Source organism: Terrapene carolina, unplaced genomic scaffold (genome assembly GCF_002925995.2).
Source record: "Terrapene carolina triunguis isolate 2854851 unplaced genomic scaffold, T_m_triunguis-2.0 Scaffold84, whole genome shotgun sequence".
Lineage (NCBI taxonomy): Eukaryota > Metazoa > Chordata > Testudines > Emydidae > Terrapene > Terrapene triunguis.
The window spans coordinates 18,494,785-18,509,770 of NW_020664435.1; the positions used below are offsets into that span (position 1 = coordinate 18,494,785).

General features: G+C 46.7%; 2 protein-coding genes and 1 pseudogene across 2 annotated transcripts in view; 2 read left to right on the plus strand and 1 right to left on the minus strand.

The window, feature by feature from the left end:
* Positions 1 to 7,236, minus strand: part of SP4 (Sp4 transcription factor) — a 48,365-nt gene extending 41,129 nt beyond the window's left edge. Inside the window, exons 1-3 of the mRNA XM_026649418.2 lie at positions 7,036 to 7,236; positions 6,330 to 6,424; positions 4,329 to 5,883 (exon numbers count right to left, since the gene is read on the minus strand). Of these exons, the coding sequence (XP_026505203.1) occupies positions 4,329 to 5,883; positions 6,330 to 6,424; positions 7,036 to 7,042 (1,657 nt within the window). The 5' untranslated portion in view covers positions 7,043 to 7,236. The remainder of the gene's footprint in view (positions 1 to 4,328; positions 5,884 to 6,329; positions 6,425 to 7,035) is intronic.
* Positions 7,237 to 8,387: 1,151 nt separating this feature from the next.
* On the plus strand, positions 8,388 to 12,004 carry LOC113406187 (annotated as a pseudogene).
* Positions 12,005 to 12,126: 122 nt separating this feature from the next.
* Positions 12,127 to 12,618, plus strand: LOC113406188 (zinc finger MYM-type protein 1-like). The gene has a single exon (XM_026649337.1). The coding sequence runs from the start codon at positions 12,199 to 12,201 to the stop codon at positions 12,604 to 12,606; it is 408 nt and encodes a 135-aa protein (XP_026505122.1). The 5' UTR covers positions 12,127 to 12,198; the 3' UTR covers positions 12,607 to 12,618.
* The last annotated feature ends 2,368 nt before the right edge of the window (positions 12,619 to 14,986 follow it).

Genomic DNA, 14,986 nt, shown 5'->3' on the forward strand with positions numbered 1-14,986 from the left:
ATTGGGGTAGAGGTGTAACTTTGCAACTATCTATAGGTCAAACAACTGGTTAATAGCATTCATTAGTGCCTTCCAACAAAATACCACAATCTCCTTTCTGCCTATCCTCCCAACAGAATTTAACATGTTGACATCTTGAATGATCTATCTCCCAGACAGAAAGAATAATGGGAGTGAGGAAAGTATGTACATAATCTCTGGGATAAGACGGGAGGAGGAAAGAGGAACACCGCGCCTCAAGCATGGGAGAAGAGATGGACATGGGAGGCCACAGAGAACCCCTATAAGAGGAAGATTGAGGGAATCTGGTATACAGCACAGGGGAGAATAAGGGGCCACACAGAGCCTCTGCTATTGGGGGAGGGAAATTAGGGGTACAGAGAGCTCCATGTTTGGAGAGGTGGAAGTCACAGGAATCCCTGAAATAGAGGGGGATGTGAGTCTGGCACACAGAGCTGTGGGTGGAGGAGGTAAAATGGAGGAATGCAAGGAGCCCCTGGTGTGACCCCCACCGTAGTACAGACATGAAACAAATTGCCAAAGCCAAAACAGAACTTATTGATGGACAACATTACTTTGCAAAAAATAAACAAATAAAATAAAAAATACACTACCTGAAGACAATTATGACAGTTCCCCTTTTCATCTGTATTTATGGATCTATGACAATGGAATATAATTATTAGCTTATAGTAGTGCACCTCTATTATGCAAGTGAGAACATTTCTAGCAAAAAGCAGTGTCTTTTTTAAAATATTAAGTTTATAAATGGTGGTAGAATCTCCATTAAGTCACAAAACTCCAATCTAATTTCTACATGCGACATCAGATCATAGTGAATTAGCAGTCTACGGAGTCTCCTACTGAACAGTAATTTAAACTATTAACTAAGGCTTTGCACTAGTGACAGCAACAAGTAAAATTCAGTTAACTTTTATTCCTCTCCTCTATCCCACAATATTCATATTAAAGGAGAAATATTTCAAGGAAAGATGTAGGTATATTTAGGAGACATTTAATCAATATTCACACCTAACATCATTCACAAGAACACTAAGCAAGTGTGCTGTGTATGTTAATGTTTTTGGAGGAAGGGACAAGAGGCAAGAACCTTCATCTACTGTGAAGCCTCCATAGTACCATACAACTGCCATTTGATTTCTCTCCCCTCACCTTATGTCTTCCTCCCTCTTCCTTCCAAGAGAAGACCTCATAACCTGGGCTGGTAAACTGTGTGAACAGCAGCATGGTCAAAGAACTCAATATTATCCTTTCAGTCAAATTCCCAACTATGCCCAGGGCCGGCTCCAGGCATCAGCCAAGCAAGCTCATGCTTGGGGCGGCAGATTCTACGGAGCTGCATTCCACCCAATCCTAGGGCGGCACGGCCGCTTTTTTTTTTGTTTTGTTTGCCGATCCGGCCGCCCTGTAGGGGGCAGCGGCGCGGAGGAGGGGAGCACCCTGCTGGGAGGGGCTGCACGCTCAGTCTGTCCCAGCCGGTGCCAGGTCTGTAGCAAGCCCGGCAGTGCAGTACGCGTCCTTCCCTCCCCGTCGACCGGAGCGGCGCGGAGCCCTCCCGGCAGGCGGTGTGGCAGTCGGGGCCGCGTGGCGAGTGCCTCGCTGAAGCCCTGGCCGCCTCGCCCCCCCCGCCAGCTGGGGCATGTCTGCAGCACAGGGAGTTCCCCTGCACCCTGGCTCCGGCCGCGCCGCGGGTTTGGGGTTTTTTTTTTTGCTTTGCAGTTCTGGCCACGCCGATTTTTTATTTTTTTTTGCTTGGGTCGGCAAAAAAGCCAGAGCCGGCCCTGCTTATGCCTAGTACACAGTTGAGGCCTAAACAGCATACAGGAAGCAGAAAATTTGTTGTTTCCTATATTGCTTCCCCAAGCACTCTTCCCAGGACGAGTTCCATGCTAACGAGTTCTTTTGACTATATGCAAAATCCCCCATCCACGACAATTTTCCAATCCAAATTGGCCAGCTAGCACAACAGCAGAACTATGTAATCCATTCCCAGAGTGCAATATCATTTGTTTGAACCAGAGCAGCCAAAAGGTCAAGACTGTAATGCTGATTAGAGATGAGACACCACTGAAACAAACTTACTGTTTTTTCAAAAACCCAGGAGCCTTAATAGCAGCACACGGTGTCAGAGTTTAAGGCCAGAAGGAACCATCAGATCTAGTTTGACCTACTGTATATCTCACAGACTACAACCACCACCCTGCACCTGCACACTAAATCCAACAACTGAAATCAGACTAAAGTATTAGAGCCCATAGAAGACCACACTATTACATGCCACAGATAGAGACTAGAAGTGACAGAGGTGCACCAATGCCCAAGGACCCTACAATGGAAGGGAAGTGATTAAGTGACCTGTACCCAGATAATCCCAGCAAGTGACCTGAACGCCATATTGCAGAGGAAAATGAAAATACACAGATATGATGCCATCGTTACAGACTAGTTCTTGATAGTTAAAATCATGAAAAGAAAGTACCACCGGAGATACAAAACTACACTAACTTTCAGGTCTGCTTATCAGAAGATAGAAATAACGGCTAATCCCCCCTGAAAAAAGGTGAAGAATCCTCAGGCCTACAGCTATAACAGTTTTAATTCATTTGGCATGAAACGTCCTGCTTAGCATATGCATACATGTACAACAGTAAAGCTAGATCTACACTAGAGACTTCTGACAGTATAATAATGTCAGATGGAGTGTCTTTAAAATATATATTTTTTTATGCTGGCAAAACCTCTAGTGCAGATTCAGTTCACTGATAAAAAGAGTGCTTTTGCCAGAACAGTTTATTTTGCTCAAGAAACGTGTATAAAGTATTCTGGCAAAAACATTTTTTGCTGGTAGAAGCTGCATCTTCACTAGGTATATCTATACTAGCAAACCTTTTCTAGTGGTAATTTGATATGTCTACACACTGGAGATTTTTCTATTCCTTACTACTAAAATGGGAAAAATCTCTAAATTGTGTCAATTAAAAAGTAATAAAAAAAGTGAATTTTTTTGCCAAAACTTTACATATGAAAATTTACTTTAAAATGTTATATATCACACACGCACACGTGCCCCTACCACCCTGTTTCCCCCTCTCCCTGACTGTGGAAATGCTGAGACCCTGCAGAATATTTATGAAAAAAATTCTTGTTTATCATCAGCATTTATTTAAAAACAGTTCTTCCTAACCTACAGAAGAGCAGTCAGACAAGCATATTACAACATAAATTAAGACTTCCAATACTAAACACTGAATCACAGCTAAGAGTAATTTTTAAACAGACTATGGGAATTATGCTCTGTATCAGTGGTTCTCAACCTATTTACCATTGTGGGCCACATATGCAGCTCTCTGTGTGTTATGTGGGCCACATCCACACAACATATATACTACCTGTACGGCCCTGAAGATATCACATGGGCCGCAACTGTGTGCTGATTGGGCTGCAAGCGGCCTGCAGGTTGAGAATCACTGTTCTATATGTACAAATTCAGAGCATTTCACTCATTCTACGTCCAGATGATATATTTGCAAAACCCTGACTGTAAAGGGGTCAGCTTATAGAAGTAGAAGGTAGTGCAGAAATTACATAATGATAAGCAATTTTATAATCAACTGAAGTGAGTACTGGCCACAAGATTATTTAAGTTCACTTGCTATCTCCACCTTCACCTGTCATCGAAAATAGCAATTATCAGCATTAGATCAAGAGAGTTGAATGTTCTCCAAAAGTTTAATGTTGCAGAAAGTTTGGATAAATATATCAAGTTTTACTACTAGAATCTCAGACCGCAGAGAAACCTAAAAAGCATACCTTTGGTAAACGGTCCTTTTTTCTGTCATACACGTTCTAAACAACACTTATTCAGATATAATTTCAAATGATACTTAATCAAATTAAAACAAGTTCCATATTTAGAAAAGGCCTCAGATGGGAGATCTGGATACATCTCTCTCAGTGGTTCTCAAACATTTGTATTGGTGACCCCTTCACATCGCAAGCCTCTGAGCCCCCCCCCCGCCCCCTTATAAATTAAAAACACTTTTTTATATATTTAACACCATTATAAATGCTGGAGACAAAGCAGAACTTGGGGTGGAGCCTGACCCCCATGTAATAACCTCATAACCCTGAGAGGTCCTGACCCCCAGTTTGAGAACCCCTGATCTATCTCCGTATCATTAAAAAAAAAATCATTTAAAAAATGTTAGTTAATTTTCTTACAATTTTAAACCCAGAAGTATAAGCAAAACCACGCTCAATGCCCAACACTATTAAATATAAGAAAATATATGTGCTAGAACACTTACCTGCAACACTGGTAATGGTAACTGGAACTCCTTGAACTTGAACACCCGCTGCACTGAGGCTGGCAACACTTACTGTTTGGAGGTTAGGCACTGAAGCAAGCTGGGCAGCATTCAGTGTGATTGGGGTACCAGCAACAGCCATTGGCGCAATCTGGGCAATAGTTGCGCCCCCACTTGAAGACACTGGGGTGATGGTTAGTTGCTGGGGTAACCCAGCGTTCTGAACTTGCAAATTTGAAAGGCTTTGAAGATTCTGAACCTGCACAGTTTGCCAGCTAATCTGCCCGGATGGTGTTAAAGTTGGAGCCCTGATGAGTACCTGAGTTGGACTCACTGCTTGCAGCTGAACATTTTGCAAAGGCTGTTGTTGGATGGTCTGAATAGTTTGCCCTGACTGGAGCTGAAATGACTGTGGAGAAATGGCTTGAATAATCTGCTGTTGCGGCTGTTGGATCTGTATTTGCTGTAGAATAGGCTGACCTACAATTTGCACCTGTTGAAGTGAACTTGACTGATCCTGCACATTTTGTAGTCCATTAGGCTGAAGCTGATTGGAGCTCTGGGCTTCTGATTCTGCGGCAGTTGTTTGAGGTTCTTCAGGAGTATGCTCTGAACTGCTGCCTGCTGTGCTTGCATACTGGCCTGCCTCTGCCGAGCTTACTAAAGTGTCACTGCTAGTCAGAGATGTTGAGGCAGTGGTTGTACAAATGGAAGAAGAGGAAGGGGATTCTGGCATAGTACTAACAGAAGCAGTGGTGACAGGCGTGGTTACTACCTGATTCCCATTGGAAACTCCACTATCAGCAGTCTGACCAACCTGTCCTGAACCGCCTCCTGCTGCCACGTTGTTTATCACAGGCAATGCTAGAGTTACTCCTCCAATGTTTATAGGCAAGGTTGTTACAACCTGAGCCTGAGTACCTGGAATAGTCTGCAGCTGCAGTGGTATTGAAACACCAGGCCTAATTTGCACTGGAACTGTCTGATTTCCCAGGTTCTGAGCAATAATATTCCCCGAAGTGGTCCTATTTGCAGTTGCGAGGATAGCTTGATTATTCCCTGCAGGGATGAGCTGAATTTGACCCTGTAAATCTTGTAGAGCTGTAGCATTGGCAGGATTGATTTGAATTTGCTGACTTTCCGTTGTCTGAATCTGTGGGATCACTTGGTATTGGACACTACCACTTGGATTCTGTACTTGTACTACTTGAAACTGTCCAGGGTTAGTAGCAGAATTACCTGATTTAGTTTTTGAAGGAGATGTATTCCCATTGTTGCTGCTGGAGGGACTTGCTGTGCTTGAAGCAATAGAAGATCCTTGTTGAGCAACATTATTTTCTTTTGAAGCAGGAGGAGCAGCAGCAACAAGCTGCCACGCATTTCCAGCAAGCTGAGTTGTAACTAATTCTAACTGTTGTGGTTGATTTTGAAGCTGCACCAAACCCTGGCTTGGATCTATAATAATCTGCTGTTGTCCAGTTGATTGATTCTCACCAGGAGTTCCTATTTTGCTGCAAGTGGCTGCCAGCAAAGCCAGAGGTGAAGGTTGAGAATCCTACCCATAAACAGAGAAAACAGCAGCAAATTTAGAAGAAGAGTAGGTGTGAGTTATTTCTGACAGTTCAACTATCAAAGTTTATTCAGGAAACACAAAAATGTTTAAGATGTTTTAGTACACAGTGAGATCATACAGTATTGAATGAGGAAGTACATTCTCAGATCCTCACATATGCTTGAAAAATAAGGCCATTTATTACCAATAAATAAAACTACTACCGAAGTGTTTCTTCCTCAGTCCAGTCCTTTTTACAAAATTCTTCAATACACAGCAAGCAATTTATCAGTTTAAAGCATAATCCACCCAAAAAACATGTCCAGGCAGTCAAGATTACCATTCATGTTTCACCCACCCCAAAGAAAGACACCTTGAACGGGAAATGCAGTTAACTGCATGTTTCGTTTTAAGAGGTGTGCAGTTCCCTTTTTGTGTGCATGAGTTACCTGTGAGCCTCCAGTTTTATTTTTTTTATTATTGTTGTTCTCTGCCTCAGGAGATTTCTCTCCCTCTGTGGGCATAGCTTCCTCCTTCTTTTGATCTGCAAAAAATATAAAGCATAACAGATTAATTATTTACCTTTCTTTATACAAAAGCAAAACCTATTAGCCCCTCCTCTTTGGTACCCAGTCCCTTCGATTTTACCGCTCTGAAAACCACAATCCAAATCATTCTGACAAAAGAGCCAGTCCCAAAAACGTGGTTTGAAACCCAACCCATGGGGGCTGGAGAGTTAACACCCAGAAAGGGGAGGTTTGATTTCCTCTCCCAGACAGCAGGGGGAAAAACCCACCCACAACCCTCCTCCTCCTCCTGCCCCTAAAGCATCGACGGCCACTCAGTGGCCGTCGATGCTTTAGGGGGCAGGATGAGGGCTGTACAGGGGAGGAAAAGAGGACTGAAGGAGGGAAGGATGCGCACAGGAGGGAGGGTTAGGGGAGAAAAGGGGAATGGAGGAGGGAGGAAAAGAGGAGGGACGGAGAGCGGAGTGGGCAGGGAAGGAAGAGAAGAAAGGGGGGAAGAAGGAGGGCCAGAGGAGGACTGAAAGAGGGCGGGATAGAGGGGCATGGAGGGGAGAGCGGAGAAGAAAGGGGGATGAGGGATGGAGGGTGGAGCGGGCTGAGGGAGGCAGGGAGGGAGGGGGTTACATACCGCTCATCCCGCATTAATGCCCCGCTGAGGCGCCGCTCTGGGGGGGAGGAGAAAGAGGAGGAGGCGGAGGGTGGGGTGGGGGTAGCGGGGAGAAGGCCGGTCGCAGCCGGAGCTGGGAGGAGCGGGACGGCCTATTTTTCCACGAATGGCCGCCGCTGGGCTGTGGCGTAGCTGCCTCTCTCCGCCCGCCGCCGCCGCCTGCCCCTGAGCCCGGCGCCTGATTGACAGCTCAGAGCCAGCCGGGGGGGAAGGAGGGGCGGGGCCCAGCGAGGCCCAACTGACGCCCACTGAGCAGGAAACCGAGCCCAGCAGCCGACTCGGCCGCTCCTCTCCGACGGAGCTGGGCTCCTCGCAAATGGGCGGGGCTAGGCTAGGGCGGCGCGAGCCAACTACCGAGCCGGCTCCGCGCGACCCAAGCCCAGAACAGGCAGTCGGGGCCCTCGCACTGGGAGGGAGAGGGCGGGGCCAAAGCTGTGCGAGCTGCGGAGCAGGCGAACTAAGCGAAGTCAACCTTCGCCTGCAGCAGGGCTCCCCACGCTGCCTGACAGCGCGAAGCGAGGCAGGGAAGGGGCGGAGCCAAGCCGGGGGTGGTGGGCGGCAAAGCGCCTCCGTGCCCGTCGCGAGCAGCCAGAGCGCTGATTGACAGCGCGCGCGAACAAGAAAAAGAACACGTGGGCGGGCTCGCGCGGCATGAGCCAACCAAACGGCAGCCGGGTACCTAACGCCCCCTGACTGACAGCGCGCGGGAAGGCGCTGGGCTGTAACCGCCAAGTCGCCCGACGCGGCCCTCCCCCGCCTGCCCTTCAGTCACCCCGGGCTCAGCCCACCCCCAACTCTGTGAGGGACCCGCTGCCCCCTGTGTCGGTCTCTCTGTGGCCGCGCCTCATTCCTCTGTAGGCCCAGCTGCCGAAACGCTGCAGCCTTCCCAGCGCGCTCTCCCTGCGCCCTGGCACCAGCCGGCAGCACTTTGCCGGGGAAACTGAGGTGTCCTTTCCCACCCCGCAGGGATATTCCTCGCACCCGGCGGTGGGATGGGGAGAGAAGGGAGGGAAGTGGGTTCGCCTTGCCGATTGGCCCAGGAGCAGTGAGGAGCATGCTGGGATGTGTAGTTCCTGGTATGCGCATGCGCTAAGGGAAGCCCTCGGGCAGGCTGCAGGATAGGTTGGGCAGCGTGCCGCAGCTGGGTTGCACCAGAGCTCCCAGGGGGGAGGCAGGGCTGGTGCTACCATTAAGGTAAACCAGGTGGTTGCCTAGGGCCCCAAGATTTGGGGGCACCAAAAAGCGATGCCCCCAATTTTTTTTTTACAGCGTTCCTGGGCTGGGCTGCCAGCGGCGGCTCAGACGCCCTCTCCCAGCGCAGCGGCTGCTCCATGCAATTATTGTCATTGCCGGCGGGGGCGCCGGCGGCTGGGCAGAGCTCCACAGCTCCGCTTAACGCACGTGGCACGAGCCCGGTGACGGGCGTGGCAGCAGGGCTTCGGGAGGAAACGGGCGGCTGCCTCCTGGCTCAGCCTCTACGGTCAGCCCCAGCGGGGGGGGCACGGAGAACAAAAGAGCCTCGGGCAGAGGTCCAGTGGAGGAAGAAAGAGGACCCCGACACCCGTGCGTTGGGCAAGGTAAGCGCTTCCCTACAGCTCGGCCTCGGGCGCCTGTGCTCCTGCTCCTCTTGGTCCATGGCTGGTCTGTGCTCCTGCTCCCCTTGTGCGTGGGTGGCTGGAGAGGACGGCAGCCTGCAGAGCTGAGCTGCCCCACTGCACCCCTCTCCCTCTCCCTGCCCCAGCCTCTGTCATGCCCGGTATCTGGGTTTTAAGCCCTGCAGCTGTGTTATGCCTGCAACAGGCAGGCCTAAGCCTGTGAGTGACCCCCATAGCAGCTGCCTGAAGAAGTGCTTGGGGGAATCACGCAGAAGGAGCGTGATATTTGTTTGAATTCTCTCCTCATGGAGGCTGCGCTCCACTTGGCGCAGGACTGCAGTCTCAGCAGGACTCTAGGCCCAGCACCTCGCCTCGGTTTGTAGACTTGTAGTGCACCCCTGTCACCGGGCTCGGTCTGGCACCACTCAGTGGTGGCTCACCAGTGCCCAAGAAGCAGTCAAAAATGTTGGATGGACTGGTTAGGTTAGGTTAGTTGTCATGCTGTTGCTTGGCCAGTGTAGAGACCACTGAATGCATAATATTCCTCTATGATGTTCTGTCCTTAGCAAAATTGACATGTTATGAGGTAGTGCCTGTGAGGGACAGGTGTCTGTTTATGTCATCCAGCCATCATGTCTTAGGTCTTCGGGGTGTGGTGGGGGAGCTTTTCCATCCTGCTTTCATTGGATCAAAGTCAAAGATTATTCTCACAGGGAAGTTAGTAGGCATGTAGAGCAGATGAGCATACCACCACAGAGAGCACTTGGCAACCATTTGAGAGTGTGTGACCTATTTAGTTAGAAAATGGAACTTTTCATTCAAATTGAGTTTGTACCATTTGATGTTTTTAATCATTTGGAGGTGCATGGATGGTTGGACAGAATGGGTTCTGCAGCACTCCCAGTCAGATTTTGATATGAAAGAATGAAGGAAGGAAGTATACGTGACTAAAAAGGGTGTATTTCTGATTACAATCAACATTGCTTAATTTTAAGGGAAAGTCATCTTGATCTCTTAATCAATATTTACATCAAACAGTTGATGAAATTCAAATAGTGACTTATAGTAAGTGACATGTATTCTCTATCCTTTACTTTTAATAGTGAACAAGAAAAAGAACTGATAGGAATAAAATTTCATTTTTTTTCCGTTTTCAGTTGATGCAGCCTCATGGCGAATTAAAAAAAAATTGTCTGGGTCACAATTTCGTAAGCGGAAGGCTGATAAGCAAAAAGAAGAAAGAAAGCAAGAAGATTCATTTCTGAAATATCTCCATCCACTGTCCAGAGATGAAGGTAGTTCAATGCCAAAGGATCAAGCAGAGATGGAGGTGGGGATGAGAGTTTCACAAGTTGAAGAAGAGGTTGAAGAACGTAATCTGAATATTGAAGACGAATCAAATGAGACATGCGAGGATCAAAACTTGGAAGACCATGAAAGTGAAAATGTCACTCGTTTGAATTTGAGCTTTAGTGATCCTGCTACTTGGGCCAAATGCAATGATCAAGTCCGACAAATTCTGGTGGAACATGGGCTGGAACAAGTTTAGCAGTTCGATTTTCGCAAAGATAGTAAGCAAAGAAAATTCTTGACAATTCATTACAAACATAGACTTGTTAATGGAGAAGAAATGCACCGTCAGTGGCTGCAGTATTCCACATCAAGTGATTCTGTCTTTTGCTTCTGCTGCAAGTTGTTTGGCAGTAGTACTATTGACACATCATCTCTTTCTGAAAAAGGCTCAAGGGATTGGAAAAACATGTCTGCAATTCTTTCACAGCACGAGAAAAGCAGTGAACATTTGACGAATGTTCAAACATGGAAGGAACTTGAACTGCAATTGAAATACAAGAGAACATTTGATGAAGAACATTTGCGCTTGATTAAGCAAGAAGAAAAGTATTGGCAGCAAATACTAAAACGTTTGATTGCTTTGGTCAGAGTTCTTGGTGTGCAAAACCTGGCCTTTCGGGGAACACATGAAAAACTGCACACTTCTGGTAATGGGAACTTCCTCAAATTTGTCGAATATCTAGCTTTGTTTGACCCGCTTATGGATGAGCATCTTTGCAGGATTAAGGACCAGAGATGCATGTACATTACCTAGGGAAAGACATACAGAATGAGCTTATTCAGCTTCTATCCAATGCCATCAAACAAAAAATCCTAGCATCTGCTCGTGCTGCAAAATACTTTTCGATCATTCTAGATTGTACACCAGATGCAGACCACGTTGAACAAATGACCACGATCATTCGGTTTGTGGATAGGCCTACTTCAGAGACCGAGAATGAGACTGAATCAGTATGCATAAAGGAACACTTCTTGGGATTTGTGTCGCTTACTGAGACAACTGGAGCTGGTATGACAGAAACTATTCTTCACCAGTTAAAAGAGATGTCACTGCCTATAGAAAACTTGCGTGGTCAAAGCTACGACAAAGGGAGCAATATGAAAGGGAAAGAAAATGGTGTCCAGCGAAGAATTTTGGATATTAATCCACGAGCCTTTTTCGTTCCTTGCAGTGCACATTCATTGAATTTGGTTGTTAATGATGCTGCAAAGTGTTGCTTGGAGGCAACTGCCTTCTTTGATTTAGTTCAACGTGTGTATGTGTATTTCTCAGCTTCTACACATCGCTGGGAAGTTCTAACACGCCACGTATCTAATCTCACAGTTAAACCATTGAGTGAAACAAGATGGGAAAGTCGAATCGATGCCTTGAAACCTCTTCGCTATCAGCTTGGTGACATCTATGATGCTCTGATAGACATCTATGAAGACACTACTCTAACAGGATCATCTGGCAATACGTCACGAGTTGATGCAAAGGCTCTTACAAACGCCATTTCTAGTTTCAAGTTTCTTGTTTCTCTTGTTTTGTGGTATGACATATTGTTTGAGATCAACATGACTAGCAAACAACTTCAGGCAAAAGAATTCGACATATGTGATGCCATTAAACAACTTGGAGAAACCAAGAAGTTTCTTGTGGGCCGCAGAAGTGACGCAGCCTTTGAGAAAACATTGGTAGATGCAGGTGAACTTGCGGAGGAGTTGGATGTACCGGCACTTTTTGAACCAGATCCAATCCGTATTAGAAAGGAGAGGAAGCAGTTCACATATGAAGCAGATGATGAACCTATTTATAATCCGAAAGAAAAATTCAAAGTGAACTTTTACTTTGCAGTCATTGACACAGCAATACATTCGGTTGAAGAAAGATTCACATTGATGCAGCAAATTAGTTCAGTATTTGGCTTCATATATGATGTTTACAGTTTGCAAAATAATAAATAAATAAATAAATTAATGGAGATATCCCATCTCCTAGAACTGGAAGGGACCTTGAAAGGTCATCGAGTCCAGCCCCCTGCCTTCACTAGCAGGACCAAGTACTGATTTTGCCCCAGATCCCTAAGTGGCCCCCTCAGGGATTGAACTCACAACCCTGGGTTTAGCAGGCCAATGCTCAAACCACTGAGCTATCCCTCCCCCTAAATAAGTAAATAAAACACCAAAGCAAATTATGGAACATTGCTTGAATCTGGAGCAAGCTTTGCAGCATGGTGAATCCAAAGATATTGATGCCTTTGACTTGTGCAGTGAATTACAAGCTATTGCAAGACGAGTCCAAAGGAGTTCATCACCGCAAGATGTATTGAACTTCATATGGGAAAATAAGCTGGCAGATAGTGTCCCTAACACAGTTATTGCTCTTTGCATCCTCTTGACTCTCCCAGTTTCTGTGGCCAGTGGTGAGCGAAGCTTCTCTAAGCTCAAGTTGATAAAAACATACTTGCGAACATCAGTGTTGCAACAAAGACTTGTTGGGCTATCTATCTTGTCAATAGAACATGACATTGCTCACAGCATTGACTTGGAGGAACTTGTTTCTAAATTTGCTAAACTTAAAGCACGGAAACATAAATTCTAAATTATAACGTTACTCTGTGACAGTGTATTGTGTATAATATATGTGATTTATTTTAGGGGGGGATGCAAGGTGGAAGTTTCGCCTAGGGCGCAAAATATCCTTGCACCGGCCCTGCGGGGAGGTTGAGGGTTTCCAAGGAGATGCCATTCAATTCCCTATGGTGCCCACTGGGCGAGGCTTTAAGAGCCAGCCTTGGGCTTGGGGGGCTCCAGGTTGGATGAGCAGTTGAAACTCTCGCACATCCTTACCGTTACTTGGCTGCAGACCAGCTAGAAAATGGGGAACTGCTGCCCTATAGTCTTATGGCAGCCTCCCTGCCACGCATCTCAAAGCACTTGATAAGCCACCCCCGTGTTATTAATGACCTGTTGCAACTAGTCGACCTATACTGCTGATTTAAAACAGCGTGAGTCCATCCCCAATTGGCTATGTTTAAGGTGACCAGATGTCCAGATAAAATTGGGACTGTCCCGATATTTAACCCTTTGTCCCGCATCCCGATAAATGTATGATGGGATGCCATTTGTCCCAATATTCAGGTAAGGAGGCGAGTGGGAGGGAGGTGCTGACCCTGTGGGTGCTCCGGGGCTGGAGCACCCATGGAGAAAAATTGCAGCCAAGCTCCTCCCTCCTCCTCTCCCCCCAACGCGCCGCATCCCCACTCCTCCCCCCCTCCAGTGCTTCCCGCCGCCTACTAGCTGTTTGGCGGTGCTTAGCGCTTTCAAGGAGGGAGGGGGAGGAGCGGGGATGAGGCACGCTCGGGAGGAGGTGGAGAAGAGGCAGGGCAGGGACTTGGGGGAAGGGAGTGGAATGGGGGCGGGGCGAGGGCAGTGCAGAGGTGGGAGGAGGCGGGGGGTGGGCAAGCACCCACCCGGCAGAGGGGAAGTCGGCGCCGTAGGGGTGACTGGCGGGCGGGGGGGTGAGGAGGCGAGCGGTGGGTGGGGGACTGACGAGGGATGCAGCAAGCCAGCGGCAGGCCGGGGGATGAGGAAGGGCGTGGTGTGGGGGCTGAGCGGGGAGGGGGCGGGACCTGGGGCAGAGTGGGGGCCTAGCCTGGGAGGAGTGGGGGTGGACTGTGGGCAGGGCTGATATCAGAACACAGGGTGCCATTTTAGTGTGGTGATCTGGTCACCCTAGCTATGTTCCTTATGCATTTCTCATAAAAGAGGCTTGTGTCCCTTTTTAAAAATGTTGTAATGTATAAAGAAGGCAGGAAAACCTTTTTTCTATTTTTGTAAATCTGCTCATTTTCATTACAACACTTGACAACACTTTATACTCCAAACAAAAGAAGAGCTATGAAATTATGACACCAGAAGAGGATGAAGACTGGGAATAGTCAGACTAAAGTTTAAGACACCAGCTTTTATTAATATCTATTTAATATCAAAATCTAAGTATTTTGGAGGAATAACTTATTTGATAAATGTCTATCAAACTTATCCCTCCATTAAGGTGTGAGAAAGCTACCAATATCCATCTGAGGCCTCCAACAAGTCTTCTAGAAAAAAGGAAAACCAGGCTTGCCACTAATGATATTTCTAAAGTGAAAAACACAGCAAAAAGAAACATCTTGTAGGCTTTAAGCATCATAAAGAATAAAAAAAAGGACACAAAACCCATTTTAAAATTGCCCAGCCACTTCTAGGCTTTTCTAGGCAGCACTGAGGAGCCTGTGTGGTGCAGCTAGAATGTTCAGAAAATGAAACTGCAAGTGCCTTATAATTGCTAATTCCCATGTGCAAATAGCAATATTCCACATTTTATAACTCAGCCAAATCTGGATGGATTTTCATGGGGAGAGCACATGATACCATTACCCCAAGAACTATCCTCCCCTGCTGGTTTTTAAGGTCCTGTTCCAAACCGTGGAGTTAGATCTGTTAACTAACAAAGAAAGGTTGGATAAAGGCTAGGCTGGGGGGGAGAGAGATTATAATGAAAAAACTCCCTCTTTTTCACCTAACCTATATAAGCACTTATGAAATTCCCACTAGGCCTCTGTCTGCATACCTTTTAAAATCAGGCCCCAAGTGTTCAATTCTGCCAGCCTTATCCCAGTCTAACTGGGTGATAGAGGAAAGTGACATTGGAAGCCAGTGATGGACAGATGGTGGGAATTGAAATAAGGGTAGTGTCAGTAAGGTATAATGATTTTTATATTTAATTACCATACATACTATATCAAAGTGGGCCCCCTCATACACTACTTGGTACCCCTACTCCTTTGCTACATCCCATATTTACCTCATGACTTGACTCCTTTCTCCAGCTCCTCCTCAAGTCGTCTGAGTCTTGTCTCTAGCCATTCAGATAAAAAGCCTTACAAGACCCAAAAAGAACAGGAGTACTTGTGGCACCTTAGAGACTAACAAATTTA